Consider the following 27713-nt stretch of genomic DNA (forward strand, 5'->3'; position numbering starts at 1 on the left):
ACAGGAAATAGAAAAGAAAAAAAGAATTCAAAGTCATTTTTGTTGTATCTTCTCCCTCCCTCCAAATACAAGCCCCAGCTGGGAAGAGTAACTTTGGAATTTTCTGTTAAGTGCAATACACTCAATACATTTACTATTTAGAGCATTGCTTTGAGCATCTGACATTTAAGAGAAAAATCAGGTTTTTTCTTAATTTTTTTTTTTTAATTTTTAACGTTTATTTTTGAGAGAGAGAGGGAGACACAGAATTGGAAGGAGGCTCCAGGCTCCAAGTTGTTAGCACAGAGCCTGACACAGGACTCTAACCCATGAACTGTGAGATCATGACCTGAGTCTACGTCAGACACTCAACCGGGCCCTCCAGGCACCCTGAGAGAACATCAGTTCTTGAACTGGAACCTAATCACTGAACATTCTCAGAAGTGCTTCATTTTGATGTGACTCATAGCAAGTAACAATAAGGCTTTGTTTTCCCTAACAAACTTCAGACAAAGGCAGACCAGACTAAAAAAGCTTAAAACCACATAACATTATATATAAATGATCTAGATGATAATGATTACAGTTACATTTGTAGTAAACACCTATAAATATTTTCATGTTCTATTTTGAAATAAGATTGAAATCATACTATTATTACATACAGCATCACAATGATTATTTTACTTCAGATAACATTCAACCTGAATCAAACCCAAGGCCACTTTTATTTTTAATTACTGTAAGTGTGGTTAGCTCACATTTAAAAAAAATTATTTTTAAAACTCTACTATTTGGAAGTCACTACAACAACATCTCAAATTAGAGGAGTAAGAGTAAAAGAAGCTTTTGCACAGTGCAAGTAAATGTTCCATTACCCTCACTTTGAAATTCCGACTCTGGCTGAAATTCAGAAAAAGCTTTTAAGGTTTCTCTCCACCCACTGCCTCCCACCTCTGTAGGTATGTGTATCTTTCACACTGTCCCTATCAACTTGGCCATGTTTCCTAACTCCACAGGGATTTAAAAGGGGGGGGGGGGGGGGTAGGGCTCTCTCCCTTCTCCCACCCCTGTGGTGTGTGTGGCTGAAGGCATCTCACCACGGCTTCTCACAAGACTTTCAAGATCAAGTGATTCCTGGCCAAGAAACGAAAACAGAACCACCCCCCGTTCCCCAGTGAAAACTGGTAATAAGATCAGGAGCAACCCCAAGAAGAGACACTGGAGAAGAACCAAGCGGACTGTGTAAGGAACTGCACAGGAGACAGCACACGTTTATGCTGTGTTGAGGTCACTAGCATCTCACTTTACCAAGCTGAAAGTATCCCCACTACTTGGACTGACAGGAGAATGTGTCTTATCAGGTAGATTCTTTTTCTCTTTGCTCTGGTGCTTCTGCATGAGTAGGTTCCCTAATAAATCTGAAACCTTTTGTTTGTAAATAAAGAAATTTTTTAAGTGGAGGGAGGGAGAGACTTGCTACCAAAGGCAGCAAGAAAGGAACAATGAAACAAAGTGAAACAAAATCCCCAACTCAGCAGGTTGAGCCACTTCTAGCTCTGTCAACATTACAGTCCCCAGAGCATGGAAGACTTCCACTCATGAATAATTATAATAACAGACATTTTTTAAAAGGTCAGGCGATCTTTCTTCTGTGCTCTAAGTGTTTGCGTTTGATGGAAATTATTTTGCAAACAACCGACGAACCATCTGTAAAGGGTCTAAGGAAGCAAAATTTTGCTGTGCCCGATCTCCCAAAGCACCAAATGGAAATGTTTCTTCGACTAGGAAATAACTTACCTCGTAATACTCCCCAAACTCTGTTGGCCTTGAGGAAAGCCACTGGTTCTTTCACAAGTAAAGCATCTGCAGTGGGGGAAAAAGTTTCTCTCTGTTAATCCCTCAGTGACACACAGTGAATTTCCTAAACATGTAATTAATATTTCTGGACCATTCTTTTCTCCCTAGCTCCAGGCCTGTTTCTCCAACTGCCTCCGTACATTCTTCAGAGATATCCTGCGGATTCCTTGAACTCTGCATGCCCAAAGCTGAGCTCCCCCACTCTTTCCTGCTCCGTGCTGCCCCTGCCTGTCCCTAGTGCCTTCATCTCCGTGAGGCACCACAGTGCCCTCCTACCAAGGTGAACTTTTTGAGTCAGAAATCTGGGTGACATCTCCACAATTCCTTCTTTTCCCCTCCAGGAGAGTTATTCTCTCCACTGCCCCTCAACAGACTAGGTTCCTCATTCAGCTATGACTTTAAATCAAAAGTGCAAAACGTTCCTCAGTTCCTTAGTTCCTTGTGAAAGCCTCAAGTATCACTCCAATCTTCCACTCCACCAAAGGCCAGAGACTTACCTCCACTCTTTCTCTTCTCCTTCTGTGCTTCCCTACTTGCCTTGCACCCACCTTCCCAGCTATTAGCCTAAATATGCCTTAAGGTTCACTTCCTAAGTCACTTGAGCTAAATTCAGCTTTGTCCCAATCAACAAAAGGTTCACACCCAGGTAGGGCAGGTTCCAGTTGGATGCTTCTGGACAAAGGGGGGGGGGGGGGGTGCTAATCTCTCAATCTTTTAAATCCCACTCTGTGTAAGGCTGTCCCAATAGTCATTTGAGACTTTTGGAGAGGTTTGGAGTCAAACACAGATAAAGTAAAGCACCAGACAGTACAGAGAGACTGAAAGCTGAAGGGTGTGGAAAGATGGGGACTCTGCCACAGTAAAGACACTCGAGGGCTGCAGGTTAATGACTTAGTATTATATCTGGCCTGCATCATCACCCTCCACCACCACCACCCACACTGTCCTACAGGAGCAGGCCACAGGTAAGGAAAAGAGCGGTCAACAGCCAATAATCAGGTGACTCTCTCAGGTGACAGTCTTGTGACAAGGCAGCTGTTTCCATCAGAAGACAGCAGTGCTGAGTTAGCTAAAGGCTGGGCTAAGAGAGGGATTGCTATTTTGAGTACAATGTAATCATGTTTCCTCTCCACCTCTATCAAGTTCTTAGCCACCAGACTCATGGGATGCTGTTTAAAAACATTTTTTTTGCTGCAACATCGTTTTGAGATCTCCTAGAAATAGTTGTAACACAAAGAATCACCTAAACACATTAACATGTTGCATGTACTTGATGCTTATTATTTTCCAATAGCTGAGGATGCAACAAGGGTTCTGATTCAACTCAACGCAAAACCCACAACGAGAAAGCAGTTAAAACGAGATTTTGTTTTCTTAGAAGCTGGAGAATTTTAATTTTTATTTCAAAACCAAATTATGAGTGTTCACAGTGATTACCTCCCTGATGTGGGATGGGACCTTTGACTTTTCAGTTATCCACTTCTGTGCTTGCTTTCTGCGCCGTAATTACTTTGTTTTCAAGAGTGTGCATACAAACAACATCAATATGCTATTGTTTAAAAATAAAATAGGTAAGGCTAAAATCGCCTTTGAGATGCCCACTCAAGTCCCTCTACTTTCCTCAGAAGAAATACGCATCACACCTTTTCCTGGGTATTGACACACAAACACACATGTGTTAACAAATGTAGCATGGCTTCATATGTGCGTTCCTGTGTGTGTGCTGAAATACAAACAGTATCCTGCATTAGTATACAACGTCCTTTGTTCAACCCAGCGGTTCATCTTGGCAGGCTCTCCAAGTCTGTTCTTTCACTCTGCCTCTTTATTCTTCACTGCTGTGTTCTTTAGTGTGGACTGACAAGGCATATTTAGTCATTCTTGCGGGGACGAACATGTACTTTTGTTTATAACTCTTCACTGGTACACACAAGCTGCGTCGAAGATCCCTGTTATATGTAATTAATGCTCTACAGGAGAAACTAGGCCATTCCTGGTTCACAGGGAATACATATTTCTAATACATAATGCTGCAACACTTGTCACTCCCTCCACCATTTTCCCACACTCTGCAGCAGCTGGTGTCATTTCCATCTGTGTTAACTTTCTCAGCATCTTCATCAACTCGTTTAAAACTTAAAACTAGTTTATCCTTCGACCAGAAAAACACAATCAGCTTGGCCCAAGGAGCTTCTCTTTCAAAATAAAGGTTTGCAAAGCTGAATGGATAACAAGCTCTAACTCTCCCGTCTCAAAACACTGTATTTTCTGGAATTTATAGTACGTCATTACTGTTGCTAACGGACCGCAAAGACTCCTTGGCAAGTCAATGACCCTTTCTATCTCAATTCAGATTGTAAAACATAATTCATGAAGGGTCTGAGTGCGGTCAACTGAAATCACATATCTGATGTTGCCCAAGAATCTTGTTTCTCTTCTAAGAACAGCTACAGAATTGAGAAATTAACTTATTTTTCCGAGGTGTATTATTAAGAAATGTGATCTATACTAAGAGGATGAAGAGACATACTGAACTGTCTGTAACGCAGTCTGAGGACAAAGGAGTCACTCTTTTCTCTGAGATCTGGGGTATCCCTTCTATTCTTACACCCAGCTCACCAGTCTGCTCTCTCTGCACTTTATCACCTACAACCTCACACTGCTCCCGTTGGTTCCTTGGTGTATATTCCATGTTTTCCTCAGTCAGTAGCCCCTACAGAAACTTTTTAGGCAACAAAAATATCTTACAGCTAAGTTTTGTTTATATCCTGAAATGAAAGAGCTCCAGCCCCACCCCCAGTTCTGTATCATTTTTGTGTCAAATAAGATTACAAACAGAGATCATGGAGGTACACACAGATTTATCTTCAAAATAAAAGCGAAGAAACTGCCTGATGTCCAAAAATGAGTTATTAGCCAAGTAAGTTACTGCACTAAAAATGATGTCATAGAAAAATATTTCATTACATGTTCGTTTTGCTAGACAAAAAAAAAAAAAAAAAAAAAGCCAAATACAAAAACCCCACTTTCACATAACTGTTTCTCATACGTTTATACTTCTATCAACGTGTAATATTTCAATGTATCACTCTACAAAAAAACCACATCTGAAATAACGGTGGTCAAGTGAGTGCTGGGGTTATGAATGATGTATTTTCTCCTCTTCACTTCCTGTGCTTAAAGATGTTCTACAATGACTGTGCATGACTTTAATGTTAAGTTGAAAAATAAAAATCATAAACTCACTGGCCAAGAACTCACAACAGTTCATGGCATGGAAGCTGTTTCTGGCACTTAAGTTCCCAACGAGCAGCACAGGACACGACACGCTCACGTCAGCGTAGGTACTCACAGGACTCGTCTGAAGTGATGTTGGGGAAAAGATCACACTCCGAGTCCAGGACAACTGTGACGAGAAGTTGCTGTAACTCTATCGCACCATTAGGTTTAGCAGGGCGACGCTGCCTCTTGTCGAAACCAAAAATGTATTCATGATATCTGTGTGAGAAATAAATTCAAATAAAGTTTTAAAGCACCGCAGCCAAATTTTACATACATATGTGGCAGTGGACATCCCAGTGGGGCTCCTCCAATCCCGGCCACCCCGTACTGGTCCAATTAGAGGCTCTCACCCCAAGCTGCACATCAGAACTTCCGGGGGAGCTTTTTGAAAATACTGAGGTCCAGACCTCCGGAATCAGAATCTCTGAGGGTGGGATATAGGCACGGGAATTTGAGAAGGTACACCCACACTTCCAAGTGCCTCATATGAAGACCAGTAATCAAACCAATAATGGGAATCCCATCACTCTTGGGTAGGCAAGCCAATTGCACCCAGTGATGAAGGTGGTGCATTAGGGGTAATGGTGGCAGAAAGTTGCCTACACTAAGTGAGCCACAAAAGCCACATTTCTCTGTATGTGACACCTGGACCGGCTGTAGGGCTCGAATTGGCAGAGCCAATCTAAAGACGGCAGAGATGGAAAGAACACGGATTCCCTAATGATACTGTTGAGCCACTTAGTCAAGTAGCTGTGGAATCCTGTTTTGGACTTCCTAAAATGTGAGATAATAGGTTTTCTTATTGCTTAAGCTTGACTAAAACAGAGTTCCTGTTACCTTCCAAAAAAAAACAAAACAAAACAAAAAACCTAGCTAATACAGAACCCCCCCCCCCCCCAAAGAAGGTCACTAGCCTACAGAATTCTCACCAGGGTCTTGAAAATTTACCTTCTGCCGGTACCCAAATACCAGAGAAAGGGGATATTAAAACAGCATTTATTTATTTTTTTTTTTAATTTTTTTTTTTTAACGTTTATTTATTTTTGGGACAGAGAGAGACAGAGCATGAACGGGGGAGGGGCAGAGAGAGAGGGAGACACAGAATCGGAAACAGGCTCCAGGCTCCGAGCCATCAGCCCAGAGCCTGACGCGGGGCTCGAACTCACGGACCGCGAGATCGTGACCTGAGCCGAAGTCGGATGCTTAACCAACTGAGCCACCCAGGCGCCCCTAAAACAGCATTTAAAGGTGCTAAAGACCTGACAGGCTTCAAAGCAATCATTTAAATAACATTTTATAGATTTTGATAAGCCAGAGGCTGTGTATGCTACTTAAGTGTAAGAACACCTTGTGTTTTTCCAGAAAAGTAAGGAGAGGTAGGAAAGTTCCAATGAGTCTGGAAGCGTATGGAAGTTAACCAGTGACAGAACAGAATGGACGATGATGCTGGGGGCCCTTTCCAAGGGAAAACCTTGACAGAATCAGAAGGAAATTAAGAGGGGCACCTGGGTGGCTCAATCGGTTAAGTGTCTGACTTCGGCTCAGGTCATGATCCCATAGCTCATGGGTTCAAGCCCCCACGTTGGACTGTGTGCTGACAGCTCAGAGCCTGGAGCCTGTTTCAGATTCTGTGTCTCCCTCTCTCTCTGCCCCTCCCTTGTTCATGCTCTGTCTCTGTCTCAAAAATAAACAAACATTAAAAAAAAATTAAAAAAAAAGGAAATTAAGATCGCTGAACTGTAGAGTTAGAAATGGTTACGATGTGGGGTGCCTGGGTGGCTCAGCAGGGTAAGCGTCCAACTCTTGGTTTCTGCTCAGGTCATGATCTCACAGTTCTTCAATTCGAGCCCTGCGTGGGGCTCAGCACTGACAATGCAGAGCCTGCTTGGGATTCTCCCTGTCCCTCTCTCTCTCTCTCTCTGCCCCTTCCCCTGCTCTCGTGTGTGCTTGTCTGCTCTCTTAAATGAACTTAAAAAAAATTTAAAAAGAAATGGTTAAGATGGCAAATTCTATCTTATATGTATTTTATCACAGTTAAATAAATTTTTTAAAAAAGGCAATTAAAATTACCAGCAGCTCTGAATTTTGAGCTAGGTGCTGGCTTGGCCCAAATAAAGAGAACTTTGGTCCTAGATATTAAAACTACCAGAAAACTCAAAGGGTTCTAAACCAATGGTGTCCAAGGTATTTGGGTTAATTTTCCCTTTCAGGAACTGAGGGAATGCAGCTATTCATTCATGTAAAAAAAATGAGTGACTCAGGGCACCTGGGCGGCTCAGTCAATTGAGCGTCCGACTTCGGCTCAGGTCATGATCTCACAGTTTGTGAGTTCGAGCCCCATGTCAGGCTCTGTACTGATCGCTCAAAGCCTGGAGCCCGCTTCGGATTCTGTGTCTGCCTCTCTCTCTCTGCCTCTCCCCCGCTTACGCTCAGTCTCTCTCTCTCAGAAATGAACATGAAAAAAAATTCTTTTTAATTAAAAAATGAGTAACTAGCATGCGACGGACCTTGTTCTACAAGTTGAGGAAGCTGCCATGCACCAGACCCAACTCTCTCCTTGCAAAAAACACAGTTCGAAAGCAGGGTTTGTGATAGAAGTTGGGCCCCCCAAAGACAGGAGCCTCTGGCTCCGAACTGCCTAGGGTGTAGACCGTGTGTCCACCTAGAGCCTTTGGAACATCTCCATAATCTCTACGTTCTTCCACCCACACTGCGCTTATACTCTGAAATAGACAAGTGACCTTCCTGAATTCCTAGAATGCTCCCCTGAATGCTTTCAAGTCTTAGCCATAAGGGCTAATGTTTTATATCCTGCTTCCTAACAGCGTAGGGTATAATTAACAGCTGCTTCACACACCAGCCATGGTTAGTTAGGCCAACTCCAGATAATCACCTGCACTGCCTCGAAATGACAAGCCTTGTTTTCAAACCATCTCACCACTGACTCAAGCCCTTGTTATCCAACCACTGTCAACTTGACTTCCTTGCTCTCTTGCCATAATCCTCGTCATTTCAAGCCTATCACCCAGTCCTCGTTTTACTAACAGTATGGCACAGAAGGAAAATACAATTTTAGACACTGAGTCCCAAAGCAAACATGGTAAGCGTGTTTGTTTTTTTAAAATATTTCCTAGCCAGCACCAAATTACATTCCTTCCCTGAACTCCAGGCCTTCAGGAGACTCCAGCCTACACAGGTCTCACGGTGAGGGGACACCAAAGAAAGGCTGCTGAAACACCTCCCCAAGTGCAATCAGCCTTCTGTGTGGTGTGGCCAGCAAAGCCAGGCTGTTGGCTGCCTCCTCATCCCCTGATTCACCCCGTCTGTAGCCAAAGAGGTGGCAGACGTGGAAATGTGGTGAGCTCCAGAACAGGAAGCGGGGAGAGCCAGCACATGACTTGCTGGGAAAAGACAAGCAGAGACTGCGATGAACCTATTACATGGAAGTAATTAGATGAAAGCATGGAACATTTCCTAAGAAACAGACTTGGGGAGTTTTGGGCAATGCTCCAACCTGAGGACTTTCTGCCTTCTGAACTGTTACCTGATTTGGCCAGTGGGGTGGGGAGACTGCAGACGGCAACCAACTTGGGAGTTCTGGTGTCAAGCATTAAGCACTCATTTTCCTCCTAGAATTCTCTTCACGTAAGAAGCTGCCACTCTCCAGCCCCTCCATCCGCCCTACTCTCCCCTCCAAGGCGAAGCTGGGCACAGATTCTGAGCAGCCTACTCCTTCCCCCTCAGTATCCCGCACGCAAACCAGGGTTCCAGAATGCCCGGGAAGTCCCTTAGCAGGCAGGATGGGGAGGGGAAGAGCTTGGGTTTCAGCGGCTGTCTGAGCCGGCTCTCCCACCTTCTGGACCTGTCCCTTTGGCGAGGTCACGGGCCAGCTCGGCACTGGTTCCTTATCTGCTGAACGGGGAAAAACGCACGCGTACGGTCGCGAGGGTGACAAGAGGCGCGCAGGGCTCCCCTCCCCTCGCCCCCCCGCGCCGGCCCAGCGCCCCAGGGGGTTGGCCCCGCCTCCGCCCCGCAGCGCGCAGGGAGCGCTCACCGCCGAAAAGCTTCTTGCAGGAGGGAGCAGGTGGGGCCGGCGGTGGACGAGGGGCCGTAGCCGATGGAGAAGTTGTCGCGGGAGAGGTGCAGCAGGCGCGGAGACGTCTTCACCGAGAGCGGCATAGGCCACAGGGCCGGCTCCGGCGCGGCGGAGGAGCGCGGGGCCAGCGCCGCCAACAGCGCCAGCAGCGCCGCCAGCCCCAACCCGCGGTGCCGCATGGCCGTTCGGCCCAGGTCTACGGGAGCTTCAGCCCGCGCACCTGACCTCCGCCGGGACCCCGAGGAGGAAGCGCCGAGCGCGGGGGCGGCGGAGTCAGCTGACGGCGCGCCCCGCCCAGGCCCGCCTCCCGGCCTGTGGGACCGCCCCGCCGCCCTCCGCGCCCCGCCCCGCCCGACCCGACCCGACCCGACCGGAGGGGAGGCCCCGGGAAACGCGGCGCGGGGCTGGGCCGGCGGGGGCTCCTGCGGCGGGGGCTCCGGAGGCTTGCGCCCCAGCCCAGACCGCCCCTGACCGCCGTTCAGCTTGAACCGTAGCCTCCCGTCGGAACCCCCGGGGGCAGACTTGTCAGCAGGTGGGGGGTTCAAAATTAGGCAAAAGGTTTCCTCAGTGGATCTTGGCGGAGGACTTCGCGAGACTTCACGGGGACGCCGGGGGCCCAGTTAATTAGGCAGATGATACAAACAGGCAGTGTATTATAATGAGCGATTCATATTGCCACACTGCCATTTTCGAAGAAATTATAACCGTGACAGTTACAAAATAGAACAAAAATGTGTCAAATATTTTATTCAACTATTAAATAAGTCAGGTTCAAAAGGTTATTGAATAAAACAATGTTAGAATAAGATTGCTAAATAGGAAATTGGGTAGCATGCTACGGTGACTCAGCCCTAAGTATCTGACAGCCTGGAAACTCCCATCCCCATTCAAGAAAAAAAAGTAATTCCGTTTATAGAGAATTCCTGAGAGCAGCCTCAATGTTTATTGTGGCAGGCCTCTCTGCATCTTTGGAGATAAAACAGCAGATCTAGAAGCAAGCAGAAACAATGTCATTAGGTCCAGTGTGGCAAGGGTTCAAATGACATCTCTCTCCCTCTTTCCTTCCCCTTTCCCCTCTCCCCTGCTTATATTCCTCTATTTTTCAACTCATTTTTTCTCCATATTGGCTTCATTGTCAGACCGGCTCTTCATGATAGCCCTCTTCTTGGGTGGCAAGGACAACCCCTCAGGGAAGCTTATGCCCCTTACTCATCCCCGTCAGTCCTGAAAAAGGATCCCAACTGACAAGTTTGATAGCACACCTAAGGCAAAGGAGTTAAGTTATATGACCCAACATGGGATGGAGGGTGCTGATGTTCCCCAAAGAAGAGGTTATTGAAGAGAAAACTACGGGGGCATGTGGGTGGCTGAGTTGGTTGGGTGTCCAACTCTTGACTTCTGCTCAGGTTCATGAGTTCAAGCCCCCCACCTGGCTCTTCGCTGACTCTACGGAGCCTGCTTGGGATTCTCTCTCCCTCTCTCTCAAAAAATAAATTAAAACAAAAACAAACAAACTGCAGTCCCAAAATGGCATCACTTAGGTTAAAGCCCCAAGTCAGTAAACCAAAACTTAATACCTAACCTAAATACAATTTCAACTCCCCAGGAATGTAACCTTTAACCAATCAACATGGAATTTTATGGTCAATACTAGGAAATTTACTGGTAGACCCCATATACTCTCCTAAGGAGCACAACCTTGCCTAAACAGAGTATTCCTTGCTAACAAATTCTTTTCTTCTTTTTAATGCCCTCTCTTGCTTTAATTTTTGTTTATTTATTTTGAGAGAGAACAAGCTGGGTAAGGGCAGAGACAGAGAGGGGAGAGAGAGGGAGAGAATCTCAGCACAGAGCCCAGTGCGGGCTCGAACCCACGAACCATTAAGATCATGATCTGAGCCGAAACCAAGAGTCGGACTCTTAACCAACTAAGCCACCCAGGTGCGCCACCCTCCCCCTGCCTCTTGCCTTAAAGAACGTTTCTCTTATTTAGCTCAGTGGAGCTCCCCACTACTTTGCTACATGGGAATGCTGCCCAATTCATGAATCACTTAATAAAGACAATTAGATCTTAAAATTTACTCTGCTGAGTTTTGTTTTTTAACAAAGTGATCTGTTACCCGAAGAAAGAGAAAAGGATACTAGGCAAGCCCAAACCACATATGTGCTATAGTAAGAATTCTGAAAATTTTGGCGAAGACCTACCTATAAGAAAAGACTTCAAAGAGGATTTGTGGGGCATGCTTAAAATATAGTTATTCCATTACAGGAAGCACCAGTGCCACCTTATTAGTCCCTCTTCTTATAATTTATACAAACTTAATTTGCAATATTCATCTTCACTGCCACTTCTTACCGTTAATTGAAGGCTAACAGCATAATTTCTCCAAGGTTCAATCTCCAATTCATATTGTTGCAATTGCCATTTCTTCAATGGCAACTTCGCCTTGTGTATTAGCTATCTATTGCTGTGCAACAAATTACTGCAAAACATAGCTTAAAACAACAAATAATACATGATAAGATAACAGATACCTCACAATTTCTGTGGATCAGGAATTCAGGAATCTTCGCTGGGTGAGGCTGGCTGAGTCTCTCATGAGGTTGCGATCATCTGAAGCCATTTTTCTAAAAGCTTGGCTAATGCTGGAGGCTAAGTGATTCTAAGCTAGCCGACATGGCTATTGGCAAGAGACAGGAGTTACTTACTGGCTGTTGGCTGAAGTCCTCAGTTACTTGTCACGTGAGTCCATAAGGTTTATTGTGCATATTTACAACATGGCCGCTGGCTTCCCCAAGGCCAAGTGAACCGAGCGAGAACAAGAACAATAAGGTTTTCATATAATAAAAAATAAAAAATAAAAAAATAAAATAAAATAAAAAGAACAATAAGGAAGCCACAACACCTTTCTTTGGCTTCCTCTTGTCAGGATGCTTCCACCATATTCAATCCCTTAGAAGTCAGTTAGTAACCACAGCCATGTTCAAGGGGAGAGAAATTAGGCTACACTTTTTCTTTTTTTTTTTTTAATTTTTTTTTTAAACGTTTATTTATTTTCAAGACAGAGAGAGACAGAGCATGAACGGGGGAGGGGCAGAGAGAGAGGGAAACACAGAATCTGAAACAGGCTCCAGGCTCTGAGCTGTCAGCACAGACCCCGACGCGGGGCTCACGCGGGGCTCGAGCTCACAGACCGTGAGATCGCGACCTGAGCCGAAGTCGGACACTTAACCGCCTGAGACACCCAGGCGCCCCAAGGCTACACTTTTTCAAGGGAGGAGTCTACCCTCTGACCACAAATTGTTTATATTCCTCCCACATACAAAACGTATCCCCTTCCTCCAAAGAACCCCCAAAGTCTCATCCTTTTAGAACATTTCCATGAAATTCAGAATGTTGGCATCTAAATTAGTACTAAGCATGGATGAGGCTCCTAAATGTATTCGTAAATATCCTCAAGTACAGTTTCTGTGAATCTATAGACAAGAGAGTCTCTTAATCTAGAGACAAGTTATCTGTACCCCCACACATGTAAAATACGATGGTGGGACAGACTTAGAATAACCAACAGAGACGGTTCTGTTCAAAAGAGGGAAAATGAGAAGCACTGAGGGGTTTATAGCAATTCCCAAAGCCCGCCAAGCAAATTGATAAGGAGTCAAAGATTCAAAGTAATTCTCTATGACTCTTGACTCCAGTGTCTGGCTTTGGGTTCTGCCTTGAGTCATTTTTCCTTGTTCTTGAAAAGTAGTATGTGGTTGCACCTGAGTAGATTTCTTGTAGAAATTTGCAGGCCCAAAGACGTCATTTCATCTGTCACTTTTCCAACTGTTTCTCAGTTCAAACTGGTAGCATTTCTGCTGATACATTTCTGTTAAAAATTGTTAACTCTGGGGCGCCTGGGTGGCTCAGTCGGTTGAGCGTCCGACTTCGGGTCAGGTCATGATCTCGCGGTTTGTGCGTTCGAGCCTTATGTTGGGCTCTGTGCTGACAGCTGAGAGCCTGGAGCCTGCTTCAGATTCTGTGTCTCATTCTCTCTCTCTGCCCCTTCCCTGCTCATGCTCTGTCTCTGTCTGTCTCTCTCTCTCAAAATTAAATAAACATTAAAAAAATTTTTTTAATTGTTGATTCTCTGTGAATCTCACTGAGGTTCATGCCATTAGACAAAAGCTATATGCACCAAATCTTCAGTATGTGCCTTTTGCTACTGTGGGCAGCTGCTGGGAACAGGATTCTTAGAAACCCTATTGTTTGAGAGGATCTGTCCGACAAAGTGTTAAAATATTTAAATGACCTTTTGTCTCATTGTCAGATACTCTGAGACACCACAATAGATCTTTCTGAGGTCTTAAGGGATTTTATATTCACAACCTAGATTTCATGTTTATTTTTTTAAGTCTATTTACTTATTTATTATTTTTTTAAATATGAAATTTACTGTCAAATTGGTTTCCCTACAACACCCAGCGCTCATCCCAACAGGTGCCCTCCTCAGTGCCCATCACCCACTTTCCCCTCCCTCCCACCCCCCCATCAACCCTCAGTTTATTTTCAGTTTTTAAGTCTCTTAAGATTTGCCTTATTTTTTAATTTTTTTTAATGTTTATTTATTTTTGAGACAGAGAGACGTACACAGACCGTGAGCAGGGGAGGGGTAGAGAGAGCGGGAGACACAGCATCTGAAGCAGGTTCCAGGCTCTGAGCTGTCAGCACAAAGCCTGATGTGGCGCTCGAACTCACGTGCCACGAGATCATGACATGAGCCGAAGGTGGACGCTTAGCCGACTGAGCCACCCAGGTGCCCCAGTCTATTTATTTATTTTGAGAGAAAGCACGTGAGAACACAAGTGGGGAGGGGCAGAGAGAGGTACAGAGAAAATCCCAAGCAGGCTCTGCACTGCCAGTGCAGAGCCCAACCCAGGGCTCGAACACACGGACTGTGATATCATGACCTGAGCCAAAATCAAGAGTCAGACGTTAACCGACTGAGCCACCCGGGCGCCCCTGGTTTCGTGTTTAGACCATGTTTTCCTGAGAGAACCTGGGATCCATCTCTGCCTGAAAGCCAAGTCTTCATTTTCCCTGGCTGCCTTGCCTAGAAAATGTGGTTTAAAATTGTTTAAAAAAAAACCAATTAAGCCTTGACTGCTTTATGTTTCACAGTCCTTCCTTCCTTTACCTTGCTCCTCTCATACTTTAGTATAGTGGAAAGATACACCCGGACGGCACCTTGAATGTTCTAGCTGGAAATCTCCTTAGTTAGACCCCATATTCATTAGCAGGCGCATCTTCCACTCTCTGCATCATGGAAGGCCATCGTGATCTTTCTGCCAGTGTCACAAGGATCACATTTCCTCCAGTTTCCAGTAAGGTTTTCCTTGCTCTCCCGTAAGTGAGCCTCCTCTGGTCTATGTCCTTCCACTAACGGTCTTTTCCAGGCCCATCATGCTTTCACAAACCCTGTCTCCAAAATCACTCCAGCTTCTGTCCACTGCCTGAGTCCAAAGTCACTCCCACATTTTAGGTGTTCGTCATGGCCACGCCTTACTTCCAGGGATCAAAATGATTTTTTTTTTTAATCTACTGTCATGTGAGAAATTAACAACACCTTAAAAGATGCATACAAATAAAATTTTGATAGATGGTGCCAAATTTCTCTCCAAAACAGGTGACAGTGTAGGAGAGTGTTTATATCACAATACTATTAATCGTTTTCAATTTTATCAATGGTTTTAGTCTGTAGTTCCTTTATTACTTGCGAGGTTGAAAAAAAACATGGCCATTTTGCATATTCTTGTAGTAAGAGCTGTTTCATATCCTTAGGGTTGTTTTCTTTCTTTAGTGATTTGTATGCGTGGTTGTTAAATTATAGATAATAAGGGGCGCCTGGGTGGCTCAGTCGGTTAAGCGGCCGACTTCGGCTCAGGTCATGATCTCGCGGTCCGTGAGTTCGAGCCCCGCGTCAGGCTCTGTGCTGATGATAGCTCAGAGCCTGGAGCCTGTTTCAGATTCTGTGTCTCCCTCTCTCTGCCCCTCCCCCGTTCATGCTCTGTCTCTCTCTGTCTCAAAAATAAATAAATGTTAAAAAAAAAAAAAATTAAAAAAAAAAATTATAGATAATAATCTCTCCTGTATATTGCACACATCTTTTCCCATCCCTCCATTGTCTTTTATCTCGTGTGGTATTTTGTCTTAAATTGGTTTTACCTTTTTTTGTTTTGTTTTGTTTAATTTGTCAGTTTTCATTTTACAGCTTCAAAACTTGATTAGAATTCAAAGATGATAAAAATTCTCCTATTTTCTTCTAATGCTTTTATAGTTTTGTTTTTAAGGAGGTTACTACACTCCAGCTGATGTTTATCTTTGTGCATAGTAAGGCTGTAGCTTTTTTTCCACCCAAATGGATAGTCAATTGTCAAAAGGCCATTTATTGAACAGGCCATTCTTTCTTCACGGATTTAAGATACATCCTGTAATTTTAAAACAATTTGCACCAAGATGTGTTCATTCTGTTTGGGGGTCTCTGTTCTGTGGGCCTACGTATCTTTCCCTGTGCCAAGTGCTATGCTATTTAAATCATTGTATTATGCTATTATGCATGTATTATGTATTATGCTAAAGTATTATGCTATTTAAATCATTGTAGTTTTGAGTGCCTGGGTGGCTCGGTCGGTTAAGTGTCTGACTTCGGCTCAGGTCATGATCTCACAGTTTATGAGTTTGAGCCCCACATCAGGCTCTGTGCTGACAGCTCAGAGCCTGGAGCCTGCTTTGGATTCTGTCTCCCTCTCTGCCCCTCCCCGACTCGTGCTCTGTCTCTCTCTCAAAAATAAATAAACCTTAAAAAAAAAGTTTAAATCGCTGTAATTTTGAATTATGCTTTGATATCTTGAAGGGCATACGTATACATTGTTCTTATTTCTAAGATTTCTGGGTATTTCTAATCATATTTCCTTCCACATAAACTTAAAGGCTTGATTGCCAAGGTTCAGGAAAGTTGTTGAATATAATTGGAATGGCACTGATTCTGTAGGTCAGTTGGGAGAGAACTGACATCACTGAGTCTTCCAGCTTGGAAATAATTTCTCTTAATTTTTGAAGTTGTTTTATGCTTGTCTCCAGAGTCTCATAGACTACTTTTCATGGACTTTCTTATTTCTTAGGCATATTCCTAGGCCTTTCATTCTTTCATTGCTTATGTTAATAGAATCCCTCTCCCTCTCCACCCCTGTAATTTCTCCCCAGAAATGACAAAAGAATGAGGTAGATTGGCCTGGAAAGATGTTTCCACTGGCTGTTCATCCCACCAGCCTCACCCCTACCTCAACCGAGTGGAAACAGCTGCCAAAATCTTCTTTGTAAAATGTAAATGAAGTCATGTCACTTCCTTCCTCACGACACTTCAGTGGCTTGTTTCCCACTGCCCCTAGAAGAAAATACAAGTTCCCTAACACGATGCACACGATGGCACAGAATCTGTCACCACCCAGGTCTCTGACCACATCACTTCCTCCTTGGTATGGCCCTGTCCCGGGCACCCTGACCTTCAGTTACTTCAATCACTGAGCTTTGGCCTCCCTCCCAGCCCGACCTAAGATGTTAGCAAAATGGGGAAGAGAAAGAGAATTGGTACAGCCTCTTGTTGTCCCGTGCTGAGCACATTTTCATCTATCAACTGACAGAGAGACTCTCTTTGAACTTTGGTCAGGCCTTTTCGAGCCCCCTTCTTGCCTAGCAGAGCCCACTTCTAGCAAGAATCCTGGTAAGTCCCTTCATCAAGAATCCCCCCCGCACTTGATATCTCATCACCTGGGCCTCCTTCGACAAGAACCCTGCTAGGTTGGTTTAGCAAGAATCTCTACTACTCCTGATGTTTCCTTTTAGTAATTTTCCATCCAGTGATGCCCCCACCCCAATTTTGCTTGTTGGCTATAAACCCATAAACCCATAGCTGTCTTTGTTGTATTCAGAGTTGATCCCAATCTCTCTTGGTAGTTTTGACACCTATCGCAATCGTCTTGAATAAAGTCTTCCTTACCATTTTAGCAAGTGTCATAATAATTCTTTCTTTAAAACAACTTATTTAGGGGCGCCTGGGTGGCTTGGTCGGTTAGGCGTCCGACTTCAGCACAGGTCATGATCTCGCGGTCCGTGAGTTTGAGCCCCGCGTCGGGCTCTGTGCTGACAGCTCAGAGCCTGGAGCCTGTTTCAGATTCTGTGGCTCCCTCTCTCTGACCCTCCCCCGTTCATGCTCTCTCTCCCTCTGTCTCAAAAATAAATAAATGTTAAAAAAAACAAAATAAATAAAACAACTTATTTAGATGATATTTGTGGATCAATTAGCCATGAGGAGTGAGGGGGGAAGAGGCATTCAGGAAATTTATAGTTCTAACTGAGGCTTGTGGGCGGACAATTTATTAGTCATTCAAGGTTTAGTTGTAGGGCACAGAATCCACTCCAGCTAGCTTTAGCAGAAATCAATTAACTTCAGGGTATCAGAGTACAGGATATTAACCGCAGGTACAGAGGCTCATAGAATCTTGTGAGAGCTGAATAACTTGACTCTTGGCCGAATTTCCTCCAGCAACTGCTCCTTTGTGACTAGAGAGCCAAATGCCTGATGGAGACGACTTTACTACAGCTGTAATTCTAGAAGCCCTCCAGTTCAGCTCCAATCTTTACCAGTAAAAGGGATACCTCATGCACTGTCTCTGTCTCCACTTTAAAAAAAAATTTTTTTTTTAAACATTTATTTATTTTTGAGTGACAGAGAGAGAGAGAGAGAGAGCAAATGGGAGAGGGGCAGAAAGAGAGGGATCATACAGAATCCAAAGCAGGCTCCAGGCTCAGAGCTGTCAGCACAGAGCTTGACACGGGGCTCAAACCCACCAACTAGGAGACTGACCTGAGCCAAAGTCGGAGACTTCACTGACTGAGCCACCCAGGCCCCCCTGTCTTCACTTAACTCACTTCTGAGTTCAGCTCTCAAGGTACCACAGTGAATGGGCAGACACTAAAGAACATGGAATCCCAGAGCAAGGATAGTTTCTAGGCTGTGTAATACAGGTGTCCCCACTTTTTGAAAGTTCACATTTCGGACAACTTGCTGTTATGAGAGACCTACATTAGGACCTATTGTCACTAACAGAAAGAAATTCAAAGAGGATTTTCTCTTTTATGAAAAAAGGCGAAAAGCAAAAACAGCATTCGGCGTTTGTTTTGCAGCGAGCGTTTCATGGAGGCTGCGCTCACCCCCAGCAGCAGCGAGAATGGCGCCACCAAGCTCCTTCCCAGGGAACTACACTCAGCATCTCAGCATCAAGCCCACATAGGGTTGACGTGTCTGTGAGGTCCGTGTTTTTTCTCGAAAGGTATCAGAAAAGCCAAGAGACGGGTTTTTTTTTTTGGGGTCTGGGAATGCCCCCCAATTTTTCCACGTAAGTTAATGCTAATTGCTTCTTCACTTTACGCCATTTGGACTTATGAAAGTTTTCATAAGAATGCTCTACTTTCAGAGAGCAAGAAAAACCTCTGTAGGATGACATACTAGAAGGAGGTTGAAATGGATGGGTGCTGAGTGAGCAAATTTAGCGCCCTCAAAAGGTGATACAATTAGTTGAGGACAGACAGCCCAGGACCTGGGCAGACAGGTGGGCAAAGCAGCCTAACTCCTGAAAAAGCATGAGTAGCCTGTGGCAAGGAGGGACCTCCTGATATTGGATGGAGAGCTTCCCTCTGACCACATTTCTCTGCTCTCAAGGCATATCCATAAACAATCCTGAAATATTTGTGTATTCTGTCACCGCAGTCCTGAAAACGGAGGCTGAGCTCCGTTTGGCATGCGAGTACTAAACTGGGCTCTTCCAGAAGGGCCAGAGGGTTTGAGTTAAATCTGCTCTGGCAACTGGCAAGTATTTCCTCCTGTTTCGCTAAGATGAGCTGTAGAAACAATCTCTCACTCCCTGATCTATTAACAATGCCGCCCGGTGGGAAACTAGGCTCACTCTCTCCTCCAACACTCCACCTTCGCCTTCCTCCACTGATGAGCAGTATTTACACAACTTGGCTGTTCATTTAATCTGCTCATGCAGACCGACTACCAAGATGCTAAACAAACAAACAAAATCCCAAATCCATCTGGAAGCATTTGGTGACCAAAGGCTGCTGCCATGCCACAAAAGACCAAGATCCACAAGAAGGTAACAGAAGACTTCTAAAACCAGTTCTCCATATTGAGGGTAAAGGTCATGTTGGCAACTGCCTGTCTCCCACTCTTCCCCAAAACATCCCTGCTTTACCCTCCTCTCACCCTCCACAATTTGTCTTGGTATGTGAGACGTCACGATGCAGCAATCTGAACCGGGTGGGACTGGGAACTGTAATGGCAAAGGGGCTTAATTTGATGTATGTCAGTGAGTCAGGCAGACCAAGAGGACAGTCCTTTAGGTAAGAAGACTTGGCACTAGCTAAACAGGTGAACAGGTGCAGGCTCTCCTGGGAGGGCATCGCTGCCGGGTCTACATGTCCGCCTGCCCTGCCCTCCCACATGACAAGGTCTAGAGAGAGGTGGGACAGTTTGTCTTCCCGGGGAGAGCCAAGTTCTTGGGGGTTGGAGGCTGGCATTCAGTCGTCTGTTACTTCAGAGGCTGGGAGACCCCAAAAGAATCACCGAGAAAACGTGAGGTTGACACCGAGAAAACGTGAGGGCGTGGAATGAGGGTTCACTTCTCACTGGGACTCGAAGGCAGCTGGAGCTCGCAGAAGTGCTGTGGGCAGTGTTGGCATGAAGCACTGTGTGCTGTGCTGTGTGAAGGACCAGAAAGCTCAGTCAGGAACCTCCAGGAGGGCACTGAACAGGAACTGTTTCCTTTTGTTGCAGACGTGCCTGTTAGATAAGGGAGCCATGGGCTGCCCTGGAGGGCTGCCCCATCTGAGCAGAGGGGCATGTAGCCTAATTGGCCCACAGGTATACCACAGGCAGGGAGGTGAGGAATGCATGGCCACCCCCTCTGATGGGTTAACCCGTCACGAGGCCAGAGAGGGTTAGGGTGGGGGTATGCCCTGAGAACAAACATTGCATCCTCTGCAACACCAGAAACAGATCAGATGGGAAACTCACAAGAGCAAACCGCACAGACCTCATCAGCCCTGAGTCCCAGGAGAGAGTCAGGGATGACCTACAGTAAAGGAGTGGCCACTACCTGGACTTTCGAAGGTGCTGGACTCCACGACAAGAAAATACTTCCCTAATATCCACCACGAACCCTCCCATCATGAACAGACAGAGTCTGAGAACCAGGAAGCAGCTCAAATATCTAGGGGTTCACAGCCTCATTGTGTACCAAGCTCATCTTGGGAGTTTAGGAATTTTTTTACAACTTTATTGAATGTATAAGTGACATATAATATATATATGTAATTATATATAATTGTATATGTATATATATATATAACTGACATTATAAACACACACACACACACACACACTTTGTGCAATTTGGTAATTTTTATGTAACAGTGGAGCCATCACCACAATCAAGATAATGGACATATCTACCACCCCAAAATGTTTCCTCTGGCCCTTTTGCAACCCCTTCCTCCTGCCCTGTCCTCCCCACTCTGGCCCCCCTTCACCTCATCTTCCATCCAAACAACTGATCAGCTTTCTATCACCATAGATTAGTTTGAATGGTCCAGAATTTTAAAGAAATCATACCGTATGTTGTCTTCTTTGATCTTTTTTTTAAACTCAGCATAATTATTTTGAGATTCATGCATATTGTAGCATGTATCAGTGGTTGATTCCTATGTATTGTGGAGTCATACTCCATTGTATGGATATACCACAATTGGTTTTACCCTTCATTGGGTGGTAAACATGTAGGATTGTTTCTAGTCCTCCGGAGATTTGGCAGAAGTGAGGTCACATCTGGGTAGGATGAGTCTCATGGCCCTGGAGCTTTGTTGAGGATGCTCTTGTGGCATTGTCACCCCTTCTTACAGCTGGCATTTTATCTTCAGTGTTTCTGTGCACCTCCTTATCTCTTAAGGACAGCAATAAGATGCGTTCCCGAATTACATATCCCTATAGCACTACACAGGGCAGTTTCTTGTTGACCTGGGGCCCCAGCCCGTCACACTTTGCATCCCTTTCTACGTTCCCATGTATTCTCCTCCCCAGTCCCTTATTTCCCTCATCTCCAGCCAAACTGAGGTATCTACTGTTCACCCTTTTATGAGGCCTCGACCTTCCCCTTTGCCCTATTTATGCTCCAATGCCACTGTCTGCCCCGGAAGTCCTTCCCTCTCTTCTCTGCCAGCCTCCTTGGCCCCATTCATCGCCCCCAACCCCCAACTCTGCTTATTAACATTCTGCAGTCTGGGGTGCCTGGGTGGCTCAGTCGGTTAAGCGTCCAACTTCGGCTCAGGTCATGATCTCATGGTCTGTGAGTTCGAGCCCTGCGTCGGGCTCTGTGCTGACAGCTCAGAGCCTGGAGCCTGTTTCGGATTCTGTGTCTCCCTCTCTCTGACCCTCCCCCGTTCATGCTCTGTCTCTCTCTGTCTCAAAAATAAATAAATAAACGTTAAAAAAAATTTTTTTTTAACATTCTGCAGTTAGTGGGTTGTCGCTCTAGGAAGAGGCAAACAGGTTGATATCACAGAATTGATGGCCCCGATGTGGACCTTATTAGATGTAAGAATTTAATATATGCTGCCAAGAAGGTATCACAGATTAAGGCAGAAAAGTATTGTCAATAAATGGTATAGGAATAATTGATAAGCTTGGAGGAAAAATCAATTCAGGTCTTTATCTCAGCCTTCCCAAAATCAATTCCAGATGTATTGATGAAGTTAGTTTTAAAAACCTAGAAAAAATTGAGGGGTGCCTAGGTGACTCAGTCGGTTCAGCATCCGACTTCAGCTCAGGTCATGATCTCATGGTTCGTGGGTTTGAGCCCCATGCCGGGCTCTGTGCTGACAGCTCAGAGCCTGAAGCCTGCTTTGGATTCTGTGTCTCCCTCTCTTTCTACCTCTTCCCCGCTTTGCTCTGTCTCTTTGCCTCAAAAATAAATAAACATTAAAAAACATTTAAAAAAATAAAAGCCTAGAAGAAATTGAGAGTGAATATTGATTAAATCTTTGGAGACGGAGGACTGTCTCCTTTTTAGCTTAGATTTGGGTGATGCTCATAAAGGAAGCAAATCAGTAGTTAAAAAAAAAACGTATTAAACTTTTGCATGTCAGAAAAGTAATCCAAAACAAAAGGTGCTCTTTGAACTTTAAAAAACATTGTGGCAAATACAGCCACTAATGGCATCATGCAGAGCAATAAACATTCTAAAGAAAAATTGCCAGAGGCCATGTGTCCAAATAAGGAAACGCACTCAGTTACTGAACATATGGACAACTGTTCAACCTTATTTGCTGCACTCAAAAATGTGTACAATTAAAAAAAGAATGAGATGAGATTCAATCCTTTATAGATTAAATTACTCAAGATTAAAGATAATTAGAATACTTAATGAATTACAGTTTAGTTACCTCTGCCTGATCCTGACTTTTGTGTGCATGTGTCCCTACGGGTGCTCTGCTCACAGCAAGAGGCTCCTGGGGCCTAAGAACTATCGTTTTAAAAGCCCTGCTTTTATCAGAATCTTTACACACAGTCTCTGAAATCCTTATGACAAGGTACAGAAATTTAGGCTCATTTTACAGATGAGGAAGTTTGAGGGGTGGGATTTGAACTCCATTTGGCCTAACCACACGTTCTCGGTCTCCGGTCTCTTCCCACTGGGGTAGGCTGTCTCTCTGAAATGCTCTTAGCCGCTAGGAGCGCCTGGCTGGCTCAAACTTAAAAAAGAAAAGAAAGAAACGCTCTTAGTTGGTGACGAAAGTGGCAGCCTCTGCTGCTGAAGCCTGAATCTGGAAGAGCTGCGTCCCTCCCCCCACAGCCCGCAATCTAGAAGGAAGTTGAATAAGAAGTTATAAAGGAGCTGTAAAGAAGAAAACAGAATGAGGACTGAGAAGTGCCAAGCAGAATTCAAAATCAAAGAACAAAGTGTGCAAAAGAGGAAAAACAAGAGTAGCTGCTGGAAGAGACACTTTGCAGCCACTCTTGAGACCACTTGCCGCCCCGCCCCCTCCCCCCCCCCCCCCCCCCCCCCCCCCCCCCCGTAACTGATCCCTGTCGCCTTGAGGTAACCCTGCCTGTGCGGGTCACAGTCAAGACATTTTATGGCTGGATATCAAAGCGCCAGGCTCCGCCCCTTTGTGGGGCAATAGGACAGGAGTCTGTCCTTTGAGAACCTTTGTCCCTTCTCATTCTGCCCTTTGTGGATAGCGGACGTCAAATAACTGGGGATAATTTAGCTTAATATGATCCAGTATATAACAGTGTGATGCATGTGGAAACAGGTAGCATTTGAGGGCCCCTAATCAGAAAGCAACACCTTAGGGATGATAAGTGAGTCCCTGAAGTACCCTAATCAGGAAGATATACCCCAGAACTACTACAGATTTGAATATTGTTGTTTGAAATGTAATGAGAGAATTCTAGTTGACTAGCATAAGGACCAATTGGAATGATTTCCCACTGGTGACATACAGAATGAAAGCTGTGGCTGACTAGAAAGACCGTACCTGCCCTAGTGCCCTCACCTGAGAATCCAGCAAGCCCAGTCCCAAAGCTCTGAAGCAGCTCTTGACTCCCAGATGTTGACATGCCCCTGTGTTCTGCCTGGTCCCCAAGGCCTGTTTCCTGACCCAATTAGAGATTTGGCTAATCCTGATGTAAAAATATTTATTGTTCCTCCTTAGAGAGAACCTCTCAAGCAAACAGCTAGTTGGAACACCTGAAGAGAGATGGGACCTTTCCCCAACTCACCAGAATGGACCGTCTGATCATTTTTATGCCAGTAGGTCAATAAACACTGGCACATGTAGCAGAATTTGGTCTCAGACTCCCTTTCATTGTCATAAAACACACGGTGGCAAAGTTGTCCAGGACGGGGTACACAGACCTCACCGTATGTCATACCAGAGGCTACCAGCATTTACAAGAATAACAAAAACAACAAATAAATTGCCTAACGCTTGTAGACACATTGACACAGATCAGTCTGCAATGTGGCCCTTTTAGCCTGAGAACACATCTCTGAGATGCCTGACAGCCTTTTCCTACCTGAGTGCGAAACAAAGGCAGGGATGCTAACTTGAGAGAGGGGAAGCTAAAAAAGATTCCCCTCCCCACTCAAAATCCTACTTTGATTGACAGGTAGGGCTAGCTCCACGCATGCTCCAGGGCTAGTGCTCTGCAAGCCTTGTATGTTGTGTGTGTGTGTGTGTGTGTGTGTGTGTGTAAGGATGGGGACTTGTTGGTAAAAAAGACAGGGGAAGTGACACCTGCTCCTGGTGAACCTGATCCCATTGTCTTTAGGAGGACAAGACTTCCAACTGGTCTGAGTGAGACTTTTGCTGCATGTAGACAATGAGAACCAGGCCTCTGATCACAGCCAACCTGGGCCATTTTCATTGTCACTGTCAACTTGACCTACTATTATGGAAATTGCTGCAATTACGTGCATAACATTTGCATGTGAAATGACAACTAAGTGCTTGCCTAAGAGGCATTTTTTTTTTTTTTTTTGCAAATGAAGCTGGGTGTTTTTAAAATAGGGTATTTTGCCCTTTGTTGGGATTTTTTGTGACCAGAAGAGATGACAGCCCTCCTCAAGCATTGCCTTGTAGCATGTCATAAATTACTTGTCCCTGAAATGCTTCCTATGGCTTGCAGACGAGCCCCCTGAAATAAATGGGCTTCAATCACTAGCTTCAACAATTCTCCTGTCTCCAAGTAATAAAACATCTGGAAAATTGGGCTAAATGGATAAAACAGTTCTCTGTAATAAGTATCTGGCATCCTTACAACTCTGTATAATGCATTTTTTTTTTATGACCAGATGTTGTACTTCTATGTTATAAAGAACAGAGGCATGTTTAGTCATGCTTTTTATTACATTTAAAATGCAAGGTATATGTTCATAGCTCCCTGGAGAAATGCTATCCCATTGATTGGGAATTGTTGATGTGTTGGTTTACAAACTTGAAAAGTAAGTGAATGGCTCAGAAAATTGCGGATATAACTTAAACAGTCATTAAACTGGACACTCACAGGGAGCTGGCTGAAGAAGAAGAATTCGGCCTATAAATTTCCCTTCACTCCTAGTGGATTTGTTCCACAGGGTCTTTGATCACGCAGCCGTTTATGTTCTTATGTGTCTTCTGTAATATTTACAGCTTTATGAAGAAATGATTTCATCAAACTTGCTATGCACCCTTCCCAATTTCTCATTAAGAAAGCTTAGCTGGGAACCCACCTGCGTAGTCTCGATTTTATAGTCCTTTGTGGGGTTCCAACAAGATGTTTTAAACATGTGTATGGTGGGGGAGGGGGATGGTTCTCCCGGAACCGGAACCGACACCACCAAACACATGCATGTTACTTATTTAGGTTAGGAAGTCTGCAAAACACAGAAAATTACGAGACGAAAATCGAAAAATTGTAACTATACCTAGTTGTTACCACTCACCATTCATATACGTATTTTTCTTTTTTAATTTTGTTTTAATGTTTATTTATTTATTTTTTTTGAGAGAGCAAGAGAGAGAGCATGAGCAGGAGAGGGGCAGAGAGAGAGAGGGAGACACAGAATCCGAAGCAGGCTCCACGCTCTGAGCTGTCAGCACAGAGCCAGACGCGGGGCTGGAACTCACAAACAACGTGAACGTGACCTGAGCCGAAGGTGGACACCCAACCGACTAAGCCACCCAGGTGCCCCTGCGTATGTTTCTTTTTATAAGATTATAATCATGCTCTCTATGCTGTTTTGTCACTTCACACACCACGAACTTTTTTTCTTTAATTAAGTATCCTTTTAAAATAGGAGTCTGGAAGGCTAGACCATTTTTTTTTTAATTTTTTTTTAACGTTTATTTATTTTTGAGACAGAGAGAGACAGAGCATGAACGGGGGAGGGTCAGAGAGAGGGAGACACAGAATCCGAAACAGGCTCCAGGCTCTGAGCTGTCAGCACAGAGCCCGACGCGGGGCTTGAACCCACGGACCACGAGATCATGACCTGAGCCAAAGTCGGCCGCTCAACCGACTGAGCCACCCAGGCTCCCCAAGGCTAGACCATTTTTACTGAACTAGTTCCTTACCGGGCATTTAAACTTTTCAGAGATCTTCACTACCAGAAATAATCTATGACAGATACCTTCATGCAAAAATGTTTTTACAGCTCTCTGAATCTTTCTGGGAAGTAGAGTTACTGGAGTAAAGTGTATGAGCTTTTACCTTTAAGACTTTATTTCAATAAGTGCTGTCCCAACTGTTCCGCAGAAAGTGCTCAGGGGTGTAGCTCCCCGTCTGCCCCTAATGGGATGCGAGCATTCTGTTAGCACGCACGCGGTGTCCTCACATTAGTGACGGTCCTGCAGTGACGATGGTAATCTCTGTCTGCTCTTTGAGTTGCCAGTGTTTTCCTGGTTTGATACTTGCCTTTTAACTTGGATGATGAGCTGGAACATTTTATTTGTTTTGTCAGGTTTTCTTCCCTCTCCCCTCTCCTGTTTAGAGGCTTTCAACTTTTCCCTCAATCTTTTCCTTTATGGAGTCTTCCTTCTTTGGCTTTGAGGCTTTGCCACCTTGAAATCAGATTCCAGATTTAGGCTTTTCTTAACTGTGTGTTTTTAATGGTTTCATTAAAAAAAAATTTTTTTTTTAACATTTATTTATTTTTTGAGAGACAGAGACAGAGCATGAGCAGGGGAGGGGCACAGAGAGAGAGACAGGCACACAGATTCTGAACCCAGCTCCAGGCTCTGAGCTGTCAGCACAGAGCCTGACGTGGGGCTCGAACTCACCAACTGCGAGATCATGACCTGAGCCAGAGTCAGATGCTTAACGGACTGAGCCACCCAGGCGCCCCAATGGTTTCATTTCTATATTGAACACAAATCTAACCAGAACAGATTTTGGCCTGTTGCCTGAAGGACCGAACCTAATTTATTCTTTGCCACATGGTCAACAACTTGTATCAGCATCATTTCTTCAGCACTCCTTTGTAAAAGAATCTGTCTTTAAAAAGCAGAGGTTGTGTTCTTTCTCTATCTGGATCTTTTAGAAATGGGCTTGCTCTCACAGATAATTTACTGATATTTGTTTTCCCCTGTCAATGTGCCTCACCTGAGAGTGGGATTTATCTGTTGTCCCTCGTGGTAAACCACCCCCACTCCTGACTTTGAAACCCTTGACTTCCAACAGGTTTTCCTTGGACGTGAGTCTTCTCAGTTTTGCTCCTAGCTTGCCCAGTAAGTTCCAACACAAAATATCTCTGTGCTGTGAGCATCTAAAGTCTTAAGCCTAAGAGAAGTCGGCACACAATCAGAAAGAGGTCATTATTTTATTTTTTAAAATTCTTAAATATTTATTTA

General features: G+C 44.6%; 1 protein-coding gene across 1 annotated transcript in view; it reads right to left on the minus strand.

Moving 5' to 3' along the window:
- The window catches only part of HEXB (hexosaminidase subunit beta), a 32150-nt gene extending 22624 nt beyond the window's left edge, over nucleotides 1-9526 (minus strand). The window contains exons 1-3 of the mRNA XM_019463018.2: nucleotides 9176-9526; nucleotides 5192-5337; nucleotides 1780-1845 (exon numbers count right to left, since the gene is read on the minus strand). Of these exons, the coding sequence (XP_019318563.1) occupies nucleotides 1780-1845; nucleotides 5192-5337; nucleotides 9176-9396 (433 nt within the window). The 5' untranslated portion in view covers nucleotides 9397-9526. The remainder of the gene's footprint in view (nucleotides 1-1779; nucleotides 1846-5191; nucleotides 5338-9175) is intronic.
- Nucleotides 9527-27713: the final 18187 nt, after the last annotated feature.

The sequence above is a fragment of the Panthera pardus genome, unplaced genomic scaffold, assembly GCF_024362965.1.
Source record: "Panthera pardus isolate Hobbes unplaced genomic scaffold, ASM2436296v1 HiC_scaffold_2, whole genome shotgun sequence".
In the NCBI taxonomy this organism is placed as follows: domain Eukaryota; kingdom Metazoa; phylum Chordata; class Mammalia; order Carnivora; family Felidae; genus Panthera; species Panthera pardus.